At 43.0% G+C, this 15,556-nt stretch overlaps 2 protein-coding genes across 2 annotated transcripts; both read right to left on the bottom strand.

The window, feature by feature from the left end:
* Positions 1 to 2,572: 2,572 nt before the first annotated feature.
* On the bottom strand, positions 2,573 to 8,963 carry LOC103711855 (uncharacterized). Its single transcript, XM_008798158.6, has 5 exons — positions 8,706 to 8,963; positions 7,279 to 7,416; positions 4,568 to 4,663; positions 4,387 to 4,476; positions 2,573 to 3,134 (listed from the first exon to the last, which is right to left on the bottom strand). Coding segments are annotated over exons 1-5 (573 nt in total). The 5' UTR covers positions 8,707 to 8,963; the 3' UTR covers positions 2,573 to 2,886.
* Positions 8,964 to 12,679: 3,716 nt separating this feature from the next.
* LOC103711856 (uncharacterized) lies at positions 12,680 to 14,738 on the bottom strand. The gene has a single exon (XM_008798160.5). It carries the CDS (start codon positions 14,164 to 14,166, stop codon positions 13,318 to 13,320), a length of 849 nt encoding a protein of 282 aa, XP_008796382.2. The 5' UTR covers positions 14,167 to 14,738; the 3' UTR covers positions 12,680 to 13,317.
* Between the last annotated feature and the right edge of the window lie 818 nt (positions 14,739 to 15,556).

Raw genomic sequence — 15,556 nt, 5'->3', positions numbered from 1 at the left:
AACCCCTTCAAGGCGGCCAAGCCATCGGACTCCTCCCTTGACAGTCTCGATAGGCCGATCGGAGACTTCATCGGGGTCTCCCAGGTCGCCCTGATTTCCCAAGAGGGATCTGCATCAACAAAAAAGAAGCGCTCCTTCCATTTGTGAATGGAGGTAGGAGCCTCCTTGACAAGGCCGCATCCTCGCCGCGCTGCGAAGCACCACCACCCTTTGTCCTGGGGGTGGCCGCTCAGGCTGTAGAACTCCCAAAAAACATTCAGGGTGGCGGGGATCTCGTGCATACGGCAGAGAACCTGGAAGACCGTCAGGGCCCGCCACGAGTTCGGCACCAGTTGCGTCGGTGCCACTCTTAAACCCCGTAGCACCTGCATGACCAAGTCCGAAGGGGGAAAGCGGAACCCGGCCTGGAGAATGCCCTCATTGATGGCGATCTTCCCTGGAGGAGGATGGGACATCCTCTCCTCAGGCCCCGGGAGCGTGGCGTTGCAGGCCTCGGGAAGGTGGTACCGAGCCACGAGTCTGTCTAAATCTGTGGCGACCAGCTCCGACTTAATTTGGTCTGCTCTCACTTCGCCCATTCCTAATGGCCAATAAACCTACGGTTAGGACGGGGACAGGAAGGGGGGAAAGACCGGAGCGACTGGAGTACACTAGTATAAGAGGGAAAAGTATGGAGAGCCCTAAGTAGAAGAATGGGGAAAACTCACCGGAAAAGAGGTAAGAACGGCTCCGAGAGCGCCAAAGGAGAAACAAGTGAACAGTCCGACGGCAGCAACAGCTGCGCAAAGGGGAAACTTGAAAATATCTGTAAAGAAGAAGACGGACGGGGAAAGGCCCCCGATTAAATAGGCGGAAAGGCAAGTGACGCCTCGATGACGCCAGAGGACGCCTGGCTGCTGAAGGGTCGCTCGCGCCCCAAAGGCGAATCGACACCATTAAGGAAGGATGTCCGCCGAAATCCTCAGACTGCCAGGTCAGCAATAACCGCCATACGCCATAAAAAGGGCGAGGAGCTCGAAGCGCGCGCGCCTCTCCGAGGAACGGCGGCAATCCCGAAACATCACTCCCTTCACCTGTTCCCCTTCTGGTTCCAGGCTCGGAAGTGGGGGGCTACTGTTACGGGGGAACTAAGCCGCCATGCCCCACGTGACCGGCACGCGCGCCCAGGAAGACTACGGCTGCCCTTTGATCCAGCAATCCGACCCCGAGTCGGACATCCTCGGCTCCGCAGCCCGACCCCGAGTCGGCTGCCCTTTGATCCAGCGCTCCGACCCCGAGTCGGACGTCCTCGGCTCCGCAGCCCGACCCCGAGTCGGCTGCCCTTTGATCCAGCAATCCGACCCCGAGTCGGACATCCTCGGCTCCGCAGCCCGACCCCGAGTCGGCTGCCCTTTGATCCAGCGCTCCGACCCCGAGTCGGACGTCCTCGGCTCCGCAGCCCGACCCCGAGTCGGCTGCCCTTTGATCCAGCAATCCGACCCCGAGTCGGATATCCTCGGCTCCGCAGCCCGACCCCGAGTCGGCTGCCCCTTGATCCAGCGCTCCGACCCCGAGTCGGAGATCTCTTGATAACGACAGGCTATTCTCCAGAGGCACGCCGCGGCCTCCTGCTCCACTACTCCCTGCAACGGCTGTATCCGATGCTGCTCCACGATCTCCTGCATCAGCCGTACAAAGCGGAGCCCCACTATGCCCTGACGTGGCCGTACCCGATGCTGCTCCACGACGCCCTGTAACGGCCATGTCAGTGGCCACACCATCGTGCCCCACGATAACGAACCCCCCTGAGAGACCCCCCAGCCAGGTATATATGCGGCTGGGGGGAGAAAGGGGGGGGTGAGCAATATCTCCCAGAGCACTCTCTTACTTGCGATTATCACCTCTCCTCCTCCTCCAATCTCCTCTGACTTGACCGTCGGAGGGCCATCACCACCCTGGTGGTGGTGCAAGGCTTGTTTGCAGGTTTCTTGGCGGAAGGTGGAGCGCAACCAACACCAACCAAGACAACTCAGACGGAACCCCGTTCACACCGCAGTGCCAATCGTTCTCGGTTTGGACCACCAGCAACAGAAATTATACATAACTTTCCTAGGAAAGTGGATGACCAACCAAACATAAGCACTTTGGAAATTTGTCACTTTCTCATGGTCAACCAAACATGCCAAAAGTACTTTTCTAGGCATCCTCTTCCTAGAAATTTGTTTCCCAGGAATCATATTCCTAGGAGGAAAAATGCTTCCCGCGAACCAAACGAGCCCTACCAATTACTTTGTATTGGCTTGGGTGACATAGTGGATCCTTAGGGAATTGCAATTTGGAACAAAACAACATGTATTGGAATATATGAGTGTTTATATCATGTCCCCTGAAGAGCTGCAGCACCAGCCCCCACTTTTTTTTTCCAGCAGACTAACAAATAAGTTAACACCACAAATGTTGGTTGGCATCGGCGTGCGCATTGTGCTGGTTATATGCTTGTTTTGATTGTTACTCAAACACAATGTCCAGATTTCAGATCCATTTCCCAACTTCATTTAAAAGATGATTTCTTCCTCTCAGACACCGGACCGCATTTTAGTAATCTTGACTAAGAGAATGCCAGAACAGCAAGTAGCAGATTGTAATTACATGTGATATACAAGGCCTTTTTTTTACTAATTTCAGGATAGGAAATTATGGAGGCCAACCTCTGAAACTTTTGGTGGAGCAAGAGAATATGCTCTCTTATCAAAGAAAATTACAGGGAGCTAATTAACTGAATCCAAACCAGCGCCTAGCAAGCTTAAAAAAAGCATGGTGGGAGTTCAAACACTCATATGATTGTGAAATAACTACTAGGGTGTATAGCACATCTATGATATCAGGCTCCAGATATGCCGTGTTTGATTATCCTCTTCTAATAGCTGATCTCTGCCTCAGTGCATCTACCTCAGGACCAAGCTTCCTTTCCTTTATAAGACGATTGTCACCAGATTCCTTGGAGACTTTTCTTGTGCTAAGGGGACCTGCAACTCTAGCATTCCTGTGACTGAGCTTTCCTTGCGCTTGAATGTTTTGATACAGGCTCTGCCTTTTCAGTAGTGTATGTCTCTCTTTAATCAGCCGATTCTGGTTTCCAATTATATCATCATTATCTGAAAGCAAATACATGACCATTTCATATTAGCTCAAGCTGTAGTTCTTAAAGGAAGAATTCAGCTCCACAATCCAAGCTATAGTGCATTCAGTGAGATGATCTTCAGTGAAAACTCATCTGAAGAGATTCTTCTTATCATGTACATTAGATTACTCAAAGCTGCTCTGTAACCAGTAATATTTACAGGGACACAGAGCTCATAGAACCTTTTTATGTACCGAACTACGCTAAAATGCTGTAGGATTGGCCATGATTAGAGTAGTAGGGTATTCGATTGATGAATGATAAATAAGACTTTGTTAGTTACTTGTAGTTATCGTTATTATTTATGGCCCCCAGCTTCTTAGCATAATGGCTGAGGCATTTATAGAGGCTCCCTAGGTAAAAGCAGATGGAATTCAATTTTCTGCGAGGTGCTGCAGATACTGTTGGAAAGCCGGTGAACCCAAACATACAAATGCATGCATATACAGAAGCTTGTTAACATAAAACAAAGTTCAAAAATAAATATAAACCTCTGTCTAGTCTAGTGTATGGAAGCATTTTTTTAATTATTTTTCTCTGCACTCACTTTGATAATGTCACTTGTTTACTGAGTGTACTTGAGTGCATAAGGCTTTCATGGTTTTTTGTTTAATGTGTTTGGTTTTGTGAAAATGGCAATTCAAATAAGGGTGATACATGTTATGACATGGATAAAGACATGAAAATCATGTTTGATGCTTTTTTGAAATGCAAGGTTCCACATGCAACAGGAGGGGGGGGGGGGGGGAAGGCTTCACAGTGTTGCCATCGCAGTAGTGAAACTACCCATATGATCTCTTGCCAAAGCCAATACGAGGAGATAGAACAGAGGGTTTAGTCTCAAATGTTTGAAGTATACCGAATGGGTTTGAACAGCTGCGATGGTTCTTAAATAAATGAAACCATTGATACAAAGACATGGTGACAAGTTGAATTTAAGATGTTCTTCATGGAATCATGCCCATAGAAAAAAAAAAACAATTCAATAGATTTTATATTCCTATTATTCTTTGGTAAATAATTGATATCTATAATAATCTGTGTGAGAGCTTTCGAAAGCTTTAATACATATCAGTAGAACTCTACTATCAGCAGAATATGGAAATGACCAATCAACTTGCTCATACCACAAGAAACCAAGCAGCTTGCAGGACTGACCCATATAGCAAGAACAAAGTATATGAACTTTAAAGTAAACAAATAAATATAACAGATAAAATAGACACCTGGACTTGACAAGACTGCTCGAGGCCGTGGAACAGAACTAGCTCTAATGTTCGTCCTATTATCCTCATCGGTACTTTGGCTGTTCTTCCCTGTAGTGTAAACTTATCTTGTATATGACTAAAATTTGCTATAATAATGCAAATATTGTAACCTGAGCAAACTTGAAAAATACTATATAACCTTTGGATGTATAACTAGAAGATGCTGGCAAATTCTTAGGATGAGACGAGTAAATCTTTGCATCTGATGAAGGAGGATCATTCTCAGACATTTTTCCTGAAAGATAATATTTTTTGGTGAGGGGAGAAAATATTCCAATAAGAGAATTTAGATGATACCTGATTATAAAATTCATGACAGTAGCAAAACTTGATAGGGAAGATCCATAGAGATTTAAGAGTTGTAGAGGAAAAAAGCAGATCTTCAAAGTCATCATTTGGTGGAGACAAGATCTACATGAGCATTTGTAGTAATGAAACTCCATGTTTGGCTATCAAAGCTAAACATAAATATCTAAAAATAATAATTTTTGAAGTCTTGACTCTATGCTTTTGCAACATAAAGGAATTGCAGGATTGAGCTTACATGATATCTTGTTGACCAACGTTAAGTACGGATATTTGGTAAAAATACTGCTTATAGAAGGAACTTTTGCACAAACCTGTGATGCAGTAGCAGATAGGTGACCTATAAACTTTGCAATTCCATCACCGATCAAATTGAGCTCCAAAAAGTGGTAATGAAGTTATGTTATCACTGTGCATGCAAAAATAGGAGACCTAGGTAAAACCCAAGTTTAAGGGCTTTTTCTTGAGATAACCAGGTCTATATAGCATGGCACAGTTCCCTTTTGGTGTGCCTCAAAAAGATCTTGAAGTGTGGACCGGAACCATATTGGATCGCCAAAAATCTCACATCACATTAATATATACCAGTGTTTACTGTGATAACTTCACTTGTTTTTAGATGTTTATTGTTCATTTAGCATATTACTGCTTTCTTTTGGCGTAATCAGCAAGAAGAGTGGAGCGAAACCCATTCTTAGCATAGTTATTGGACCCAAGAATCTCACATCACTTTACTTTGTATTATTGTTTTTTTTTTCTATAAGAGAATTTGTTTTCTTTTTGGGATTTTTGTTGCTCCTGTTGAGTCGATAATCCAGTCTTCAAATTGCTTCCAAGTTTAGAGAATACTACGAATAACAAGGTTTTCTTGATTATTGAGTAAAATTCTTCTTCAAAATTAGTCTTGTTCTGATGGTCAGACAAGATAGCTTTGTCAGTGCTTATGCATTTCCATTAAGGCACTTTTCAAGGAAAAGGACGAGGTCAAATCTTTTGAAAGAACAGAGGTTTGACATCTATATTCTTCCTTTTATGCAAGCCTTCTTTTGCCATACAAAACTAATAAGAAATTGCCTTTGTCATATAATGGTCTTTCAGGTACTTAGGTACGCTTTCCCCTTTCTCGTTCTGCTCTACATATTCTGATTTGTCAGAACTTGTTAAAGAAACATAGGAAGATAATACACATGAACAACTTTGACTCAAACCTAGCAAACATGTCATCCAAAAATACAAACAATATAAACTTCCAGTGTTCAAGTTTTCAATTTCTAAGAAATTGCAGTATCTAGAACATGAAAATATTATTTTCATTTTTCATATCATGATAGACTAATAGAGACTCTTTAATGATCCACAAGAATTCACAAATCAAAGATGAGAATTGTTCAGAACTTACATTCATCTGAGAATAAACTTGTAAATGGATGCAGTGCGTAGTTCAATTTTATGAAAAATGATGTTTGGATTTTCGATAACCTAAAGTCTATCTAAACAAGCATTACAAGTTTCAGACAAATTTTCACTTCTCCGGAGATGCATTGGTTTCTTCAAGAGCCCAAACTGCTACATTAATTTTTTTGTGATCACTTCCCTGAAATTTGGACCCCAGGTTAAGTGGAATGGGCTCCAGAGCCTTGAACATTACTAGAGGAAATGCCCTTGTATAGGAGCAAATAGTTCAAGTCGACATGAAAATGTTGGCCAGGATATTTAACATGCTACAAGAAAAACCTTTTTATTTAGGGTTAAAGGAGGATACAAACCCATCAAAAATAATTTTATTGCTAAAAGGAAAACTTTAAGTTGCATTTGCAATTTACGTGACTAAAATCCACTCAGTGGTAGTGGCCTTAAGAAATTGATGTCACTTCAAGGTTGTATATTTCTGTAGGGAGCATTTTTCTCTTGCTTGTGCCAAGATGATTTCCGTATGTTCCATAAACAAAACAGAAGTGCAAGATGAATTTTGAAGGACCTCAACTCAGAAGAAATTCTTGTTCAACGGAACCCAAGTGATGCAAGAGCAGATATTCCTGATTAGTATAGATAGATGGTTATTAATCCTGAGCATCAAAAGAGTAGAGCTTCCAACTCACTGAACAATACCTAAAAGCTCACCCCTGACATATGACATATGGCAACCATTTAGATTATGAGGGATGCAACTCAAGCTTCTCCAACAGTAAGGACACAAATACTGATTAGGGCATCCAATGCAACATGATAATATACTTGTATATAGCACAAAAGTTTATTTCTCAATGGTTGGTTTATATTATATAATATCTCTTTTATAATTAATACATGCATAGGCCGAACCAATAGATGCACAAGTTTCCTTTGAAAAAGTAGAGCACATAAAAATGAATCTGCTAAATAATATCTACAAAGTGTCGGTACTGATATCAAGTGTCTGGGTGAAGACATTAAACATGTACAAGTATCCAGGTATGGATCTCATGAGCATATGCTAGAAATAAAAAGATAGTGCTGATAAAGTGCTTAATCATTAATGCAGTCAATCCAAACAAATAGTTTTACCATGATTTGAAGTCGGATCTCCAGACGACGAATGGACTTCTACAGAAAGAGATTCCATAATTCTTGGTGGATATGATGTTGCCTCTTCTTGCGTCATATTTGTATCTTCTTGCTCTCTCACTTTTAACTGAGGGTACACTTTGGATCATAAAACAAAAAATGAATCATTACATAAACATAAAGTCTACTTTGCCTTTTGAATTACGTTACACTTTATAACCTAAAATAGACAACATTAAGACCATAACAAGTCTTCTTCATGAATCTTATCCAGATAATGCTCATCTAATTGTATGACCATAGATGCACATATCCCACAAATCTATTGTAAAAGTAAAATAATTCTTATGCCTAACACTTACCATTTGTCAGGCTTATAGCAATCATGAATATGTTGTCATTAACATGCAACAGATAAAAGAGAGAAAAAAATCCCATGTAGCATGTATATCCTATTACGCATGACTTTGCAATCCATGCTTTGCAATTTGCATGTAATGATCAATTATAATTTAGCAAACATATTGCTTTCCTCTAATAAGTTTCATCCAAGAGAAACCAGTTTAATTCAAAATTACAAAATGAATAAAAGCTGGAGATGTCCCAGACTTGGAGTTTTGAGGAATGCTTATAATAAATAAAAACGAACTTTTAACTTTTAGAACTTAAAACAACTGTGTCTGTTGTTCTGCTTGCCTTAGACATTCTTGGTACTCTGTATCATTCCTATACTATTTAGTAACAGTTCTCTAGAAACAACTCCAGAATACAAACTTGCAATTTCTGAATAAACTTTCGTAGCAAATAATAGTTTTACAAAGAGTACATGACCAAAGGAGCAGTCAGTGGGAGTCAGATGAGTAGTGATTAGAATTTAGGCTTAACAATTGGTTGAAACCTTTTTGATTTAAAATTAGTAAAGAAGCATCAGAAAACTCATAATGGCTGCAAGATTTTTTTTACTTTTTTTATTTTAGGGGGGCTTCGCTAAGATTTTCTGTGTATGGTGGAGATTTATCAAACTAAAAGAAAAACTAGTCTGCTTTCAGTCGACAAAATTCCATTGACTTTGATTCGTAAAAATTCCAACAAAATATACACAAAAAGAAACCTAGCCTTATGACCATATGCAACACTTTTTTTTTAGGAAAAAAAAGAACTTTCCATGAAAGAATAACTTCTAACTGTTTCATCAGCTACCGCCTGCCAATATGCAAACCTTTACACACGTTCAGAACCCAAAAGATTAAAACGGGATTGAGAGATCCCAATCAAAAACAATCCATGAATCCACCAAACCTAAATCGAAAACAAGCCACAACAATTTCGACCATAAAAAGGTCACGAAAAAACACTTGAAAAACCATCAAAAGAGGACCCAACATCCGATTCTATTGAGATAAAGAGAGGAGGGGATTAAAGGATACTGTTTGAAGCGATGCAGAGCTCGTTCGCGACCTCCTTTCTTGGTCTCTTTCGAGGACACGGCGGGCACGTCCGTGTTCCAAAGTCAAATATATGGAAAGAAGGAAGAATCGAATGGGAAGCAACAAAGAAATACGGCCGATGGATTTCGATCGCTCTTGGAGTCAAACCCAAGCCAAGGGATCGCACCACAGTGGAACAGAGAAGAGGATCGAATCGAATGCACTCATCCTGCTTTCTTGTCTTCAACACAAAGGGAAAAAAAAAAAAAAAAGGGAACTTGCTCAGCGGTCCATTTATTGACCGAACTTTAACATTAAATTCCTGTTGACCGGTTGTTTAACAACCGGTCCATATATATTTTAACATTGCTTTATGGGACAAAAATGCCCCCGCCTCTCCCATTCCCACCGAAGAAGGAGAAAAAAAAGGCAGCCGCCGGCCACGGCCCACCCCCTCCCGCGCCTGCCGCCGGCCACGGCCCACCCCCTCCCGCGCCTGCCGCCGGCCACAGCCCGCCCCCTCCCGCACCCGCTGCCCCCTTCCGCGCCGCCGGAATTACCTCCGCCCCCACGGTGGGGAGGTGCCAAAGAAGAGGAGCCGCTGCCCCCCCGGTGGCCCCATCCTGCGGCCGCCACCGTCCGACCCCCTTCCGTAGCTGCCGGCCTCGCGAGAGGAGAAGGAAGAAGAAAGAAGGAGAAGGGAAGAAGAGAAGAAAAAAAAAGAAAAAGAAAAGAAAAAAAAGAAAATGAAAAAAAAAGAAGAAAAGAAAATAAAATAAAAATAAAAATAAAATTAACTGTGTTCCTAGACAAGCTAACTGTGTTCACAGACAACTTAACTGTGTTCACAGACCTGGAGTCGACCCCTTAACAGCACGAGTCGACCCCTGCTCACCTGGAGTCGACTCTCAGGCTTTCCTAGACAACTTAACTGTGTTCCCAGACAAGTTAACTGTGTTCCCAAACAACTTAACTGTGTTCCTAGACAACTGTGTTCCTAGACAAATTAACTGTGTTCCTAGACAAGTTAACTGTGTTCCCAAACAACTTAACTGTATTCTTAGATAACTGTGTTCCTAAACAACTTAACTGTGTTCACAGACAACTTAACTGTGTTCCTAGACAATTGTGTTCCTAGACAAGTTAACTGTGTTCCCAAACAATTTAACTGTGTTCCTAAACAACTGTGTTCCTAGACAAGTTAACTGTGTTCCTAGACAACTTAACTGTGTTCCCAGACAAGTTAACTGTGTTCCTAGACAACTTAACTGTGTTCCCAGACAAGTTAACTGTGTTCCCAAACAACTTAACTGTGTTCCTAGACAAATTAACTGTGTTCCTAGACAAGTTAACTGTGTTCCCAAACAACTTAACTGTATTCTTAGATAACTGTGTTCCTAAACAACTTAACTGTGTTCACAGACAACTTAACTGTGTTCCTAGACAACTGTGTTCCTAGACAAGTTAACTGTGTTCCCAAACAATTTAACTGTGTTCCTAAACAACTGTGTTCCTAGACAAGTTAACTGTGTTCCTAGACAACTTAACTGTGTTCCCAGACAAGTTAACTGTGTTCCTAGACAACTTAACTGTGTTCCCAGACAAGTTAACTGTGTTCCCAAACAACTTAACTGTGTTCCTAGACAACTGTGTTCCTAGACAAATTAACTGTGTTCCTAGACAAGTTAACTGTGTTCCCAAACAACTTAACTGTATTCTTAGATAACTGTGTTCCTAAACAACTTAACTGTGTTCACAGACAACTTAACTGTGTTCCTAGACAACTGTGTTCCTAGACAAGTTAACTGTGTTCCCAAACAATTTAACTGTGTTCCTAAACAACTGTGTTCCTAGACAAGTTAATTGTATTCCTAGACAACTTAACTGTGTTCCCAGATAAGTTAACTGTGTTCCTAGACAACTTAACTGTGTTCCCAGACAAGTTAACTGTGTTCCCAGACAACTTAACTGTGTTCCTAGACAACTGTGTTCCTAGACAAATTAACTGTGTTCCTAGACAAGTTAACTGTGTTCCCAAACAACTTAACTGTATTCTTAGATAACTGTGTTCCTAAACAAGTTAACTGTGTTCACAGACAACTTAACTGTGTTCCTAGACAAGTTAACTGTGTTCCTAGACAAGTTAACTGTGTTCCTAAACAATTTAACTGTGTTCCTAAACAACTGTGTTCCTAGATAAGTTAACTGTGTTCCTTGACAAATTAATTGTGTTCCTAGATAACTTAACTGTGTTCCCAGACAAGTTAACTGTGTTCCCAAACAACTTAACTGTGTTCCTAAACAACTGTGTTCCTAGACAACTTAACTTTGTTCACAGACAACTTAACTGTGTTCCTAGACAAGTTAACTGTGTTCACAGACCTGGGGTCGACCCCTGCTCACCTGGAGTCGACTCTCTCAGGCTTTCCAGAGAGCTGTTTTTTGCCTGATTTCAGGAGTCGACTCCAGCTCTTTAGGGGTCGACCCCAGCTCTTCAGGGGTCGACCCCTAAAGAGCTGGGGTCGACCCCAGCTCAGCATAAGTCTACAATAATTTTCTAATAACACTTAACTGTGTGCACAGTCGAAATAACTGTGTTCTGGGGTAGAATAAGTGTGTTCCGGGATGATTTAAATATGTTCCAAGCTTATTTAACCGTGTGTCATGTTAGATTAAGTGTGTTCCAAACTTATTTAATTGTTCCAAGCTTATTTAACTTTATTTTTATTTTTTCCTTTTTTTTTTTTTTTTCTTCTCTTCTTCCCTTCTTCTTCTTTCTTCTTTTTTCTCCTTCCGCGAGCTGGCGGCACACAGTTAAGTTGTCTGCGAACACAGTTAACAGGACTGTGCACACAGTTAAGTGTTCTTAGAAAATTGTTGTAGAAGTGAGCGAGTCGACCCAAGATTTTCACAAGTCGACCCCAGCAGAGCAGGAGTCGACCCCAGTTCAAACTTTTTCTTTTCTTTTTCTTTTTTTTCTTCTCTTCTTCCCTTCTTCTTCTTTCTTCTCTTTCCGCGAGGCCGGCGGCGCCGGAAAGGGGCTGGGCCACGGCGGACGCTGGAGGAGGGCGGGCCGTGGCCGGCGACAGCCGCAGGACGCGGGACGGCGCCCTTCTTCCTCTTCTTCGGCACCTTCCCACCATGGGGGCAGGGGCGGAGGCATTCCCGGCGGCGCGGCCGCGGGAGGGGGCTCGGGAGGAGGCGAGCCGGGCCGGCGGCGGCCGCGGGAGGGGGCAAGCCGCGGTCGGCAGCAGCCGCGGTCGGCAGCAGCCGCGGCTGGGAGATTACAGTTTGGAAAGTCTCTGAAATTCTTCTTCTTCGGAAGGATGGGAGATCATGAGGGAAGGGGCATTTTCGGTATCTTATTTCAAAATAAAAGGGGCTCAGGGACCGGGAATTACAGTTTGGAAAGTTTCTGGACCGGTTGTTTTAGATTTAATTAACAAGGACTTTCTGGACCGGTCTTTTTTTTCTCTCTCTTGCCGTGCCGCCTCGGCTTTTCTTTGGTGTTCTCGGTGAAGATTTTTGATAAACGGCGTTCTATAATGAGACAGAACATAGGAGAGGACAGCTGGAGCATTCAAGAGCACCTCGTGGTTGGGAACTGGTTAAAAGATGAGGTCGGAAGAAACAGTTGAAACGACCTCTTTTTTGAATGGGTTCGTGCTGGGGCCGGAGATCGGGACACCGTCCATAGCGCTCAGAGGCCGAACTCGGTTGCTGATTTGCCGATGTTGAGTTAGCCAGACAAAATTAGGATTGCTCAGCATATCGTGCCTTAAATAGCCAGACAAAATCATAGGCATGTTTGAGCGACTCACAGATGTACTAGATTTGTCTTAGAGAATACGCCTTGAATTGGAATGATTGTCTCCTTAGTTCGGGGTACGCCTCCCACCCAGAAGAAAACAAAGAAAAAAACAAAAAGGAAAGGTGGGTGGGGGGAAGTTTAAACCAGATTTTCACCCTGGTGTTCAATTGAATATTGATTATTTAACATCAACGCTTCGTAAAAAAAAAAAAAAAAAAAAAAAAGAACACATCTTTCTACTAGTGAAATTATTCTTAAACCAGCTCGACTCCACATTTGCCTTTTTTACCTCCTGCTGTATGTATGCGTATCTTTTTCTCTTTTGCATTTTTTTGGCGCGAGAGGGTTAAAAACCCATTACAGCTCAGGGAAATTACAACCACAAACGTTGGCGTTAGAAGCAGAGCAGAAGGAAAGTTCGAACGAGGATGGCCTTTTCTTAATAGATTGGTGCATATCCTCTAGGGCCATATCATATTCTCTTAGTTTATCTCGTCAATTTGGAAAACAGTACATTGCCTTGATCAAACGAAGAAGAAGAAGAGAATATGTACAAGGTTGGGAGCAGGCGGCATGTGCGGCTACTGCATGGAGCTTTTCATGGTACAGGCAGTAATCTTTCAACGTGGTCCGCTCTTCCTAAAGTAAAACCTTATATATGAAAAAAAAAAACGAGCCTCTACCCTTTCAACGTCTGAGAGCATGCAAAGCCAAACCCATCAAAAGAACGGAACTTTAACCCATCCATCATAACCATCGCTTCTCCTCCCCTTCCTCGCTTGCTATTGGTCGTCATCATTGTTATGCCCACTTGGTGGTTCCACCGCAAAAGCAGGACAGGCTCCGGAAGCCGCCCGTCCCCTTTCGCCGCCTCTTCCTCCGGCCGCCGAGGGACCGGTCGCCGATATCGTAGTAATCCGGCGACAGCTCCGACTTCCACAACTCCAGCTTCGACTCCAGCGCCTCCTGCTCCTTCTCCCCTATCCAGCTCTCCACCGATCCGCTTTTCTCCACCATCCACTCTTCGGCTCCGCCGCCGCCGACAAACATCGAAGCTGTCGAACGCCTCGGGCTGCTTTCCTCCCCTGCCCTGCGCTCCATGGAGAGGGCCTCGAGGTCCTTGTAGGCGAAGGCGTAGGGCTCGCCGATGTCGTCGTGGAGGGGGACCATCCGGTCGACGTAGGCGAGGCCGTCGAGGAGGGCGATGCCGACGTTGAGGATGCCCTGGGGGCGGAGCGAGTTCGGGCGTCGGACCTGGAGGGCGGCGAAGCGGCGGGAGCCGGGTTCGGGGCGGAAGGCGGAGAGGAGGACGCGGACGGTGCCGAGGTGGGGGTCTCGGAGGCGGGGGCTGAGGCGGCGGCGGGCAGCGAAGATGTCGACGGTGACGGCGGAGGTGACGGAGAGGAGGAAGGCGGCGTCCACGCGGAAGACGAGCTTGTCGTTCCAGGTGGGGTCGGTACGGCCGGCACGGTCCGTCCGCGTCAACAGCTTCCTGTCCGGGTGGACCCAGGCCGTCGCGTAGGCCCGCATGGACCGGGCCGTCGCGGGGAACAGGTCCTGGGCCGAGATCACCGTCAGCTCAAGGAGGTGGCACGGGACGGCCGAGGCGGAGGGTTCCTCGTCCACCTCGGTGCTGCCGCCCCACGGCATGGTGGTTGTGGGGGGGCGGACACAGAGCGAGACGAAGAGGAGGAGATATTATTCGAGGGCTTGGGCGCAGAGCAGAGGGATTTTACAGCCAAGGATCTGGAGCAGGGATTTTCCCTCTTAAATTCACCGTCCAAATCATGGGCTATATTTGGTCGGACAGGTGGGATGGCCGTTCCCCTCCCCGTTGAGTGGTCCATAATCTTCTTTCGGTTCATGCTTTGCGTTAACATAATTGAACAATCGCAAACGTGGTTAGGAGGCTGTTGTCGTTTGGGATCCCCGCTGACAACCCAATGACTCTTGAGATGCCTTAAAAATCGTTTCCTTTTTCGTTTTAAATACAAGAAATGTTCTGCGAAAAAAAAATCTCAACAAGACGATAGAAATGTGACGAAGGATGAGCAACTCCTGGTAGCACGAAGACTACAAGCACCTGCACATTTTTAGGCACAGCAACTAGATGTCTAAGACTAAGCCCTGTTTGACAAAGCTGTTGGAAATAAAAATTTTAGAAGTAAGTAGAGTTTTTATAAAAAACTATTTACTATTTAATAATTATATTTATAAAGCATTTTTTAGTAAACAAACTTATAAAATACTTATAGTATAACAAAATGACCGTAAAAAATATTACATAATATTATGCAACAGAGTATAATAAAATATAATATATATTAATACATATATATAGTATAATATTACTATAATATAACATAATATTATTATAATATAAATAATATAATATTATATACTATAGTATAATAATATAACATAATTTAATATTATATAATATAAAATATTAACGAAAAAACCATTTCTTGTTTCCTTTCTTAAGGCTCTTGCAAATTTCTATAATATAAAAAAATATTTTTTTAAGTAAAATATTTTATTATGAATATTTTGATCTAAAAAAAATAATAAATCAAAACAGCCTCCCAACTAATGCTAAAAGTATTTTTTTCCAAAAAAATCCTTATTTTGGAACTTCTCACAAAAAAATATTTTAACTTTCTGACAAAGCTAAAACAACTTTTTGAAGAGTTAGAAAGTTACTTTCTCAAAAACTCGATCAAACGATACCTAAACCATAATTATCAGCTTGAATGGGTACATAAAAGCGTAGAAATTATATGCACAGGCTGCACCATATGATCATTTTTTACCTAGCTCCGAAACTTACACCAGCAGGGCAGAAGCCACCCAGGAAGTCGTTCCACCGAATGTCCTCTAGGTTCACTAGTTCCCAATCCGGGAGAAGGAATTGTTATAAAAGCATGATTATAGATATCAGATGCAAAAGATGATGAGCTAAAAGGATTTATGTAGAAACAGATAATACTGATCATTGTAAAAACAAATGAATCTCGAAAATTTTTCCACTCAATCAAAC

Source organism: Phoenix dactylifera, chromosome 16 (genome assembly GCF_051530095.1).
Source record: "Phoenix dactylifera cultivar Ajwa chromosome 16, Ajwa_hap1_PhDact_Kaust_v1.1, whole genome shotgun sequence".
Classification (NCBI taxonomy): domain Eukaryota; kingdom Viridiplantae; phylum Streptophyta; class Magnoliopsida; order Arecales; family Arecaceae; genus Phoenix; species Phoenix dactylifera.
Note: the sequence above shows the minus strand (reverse complement) of the source record. Positions and strands in the feature narration are given on the sequence as shown.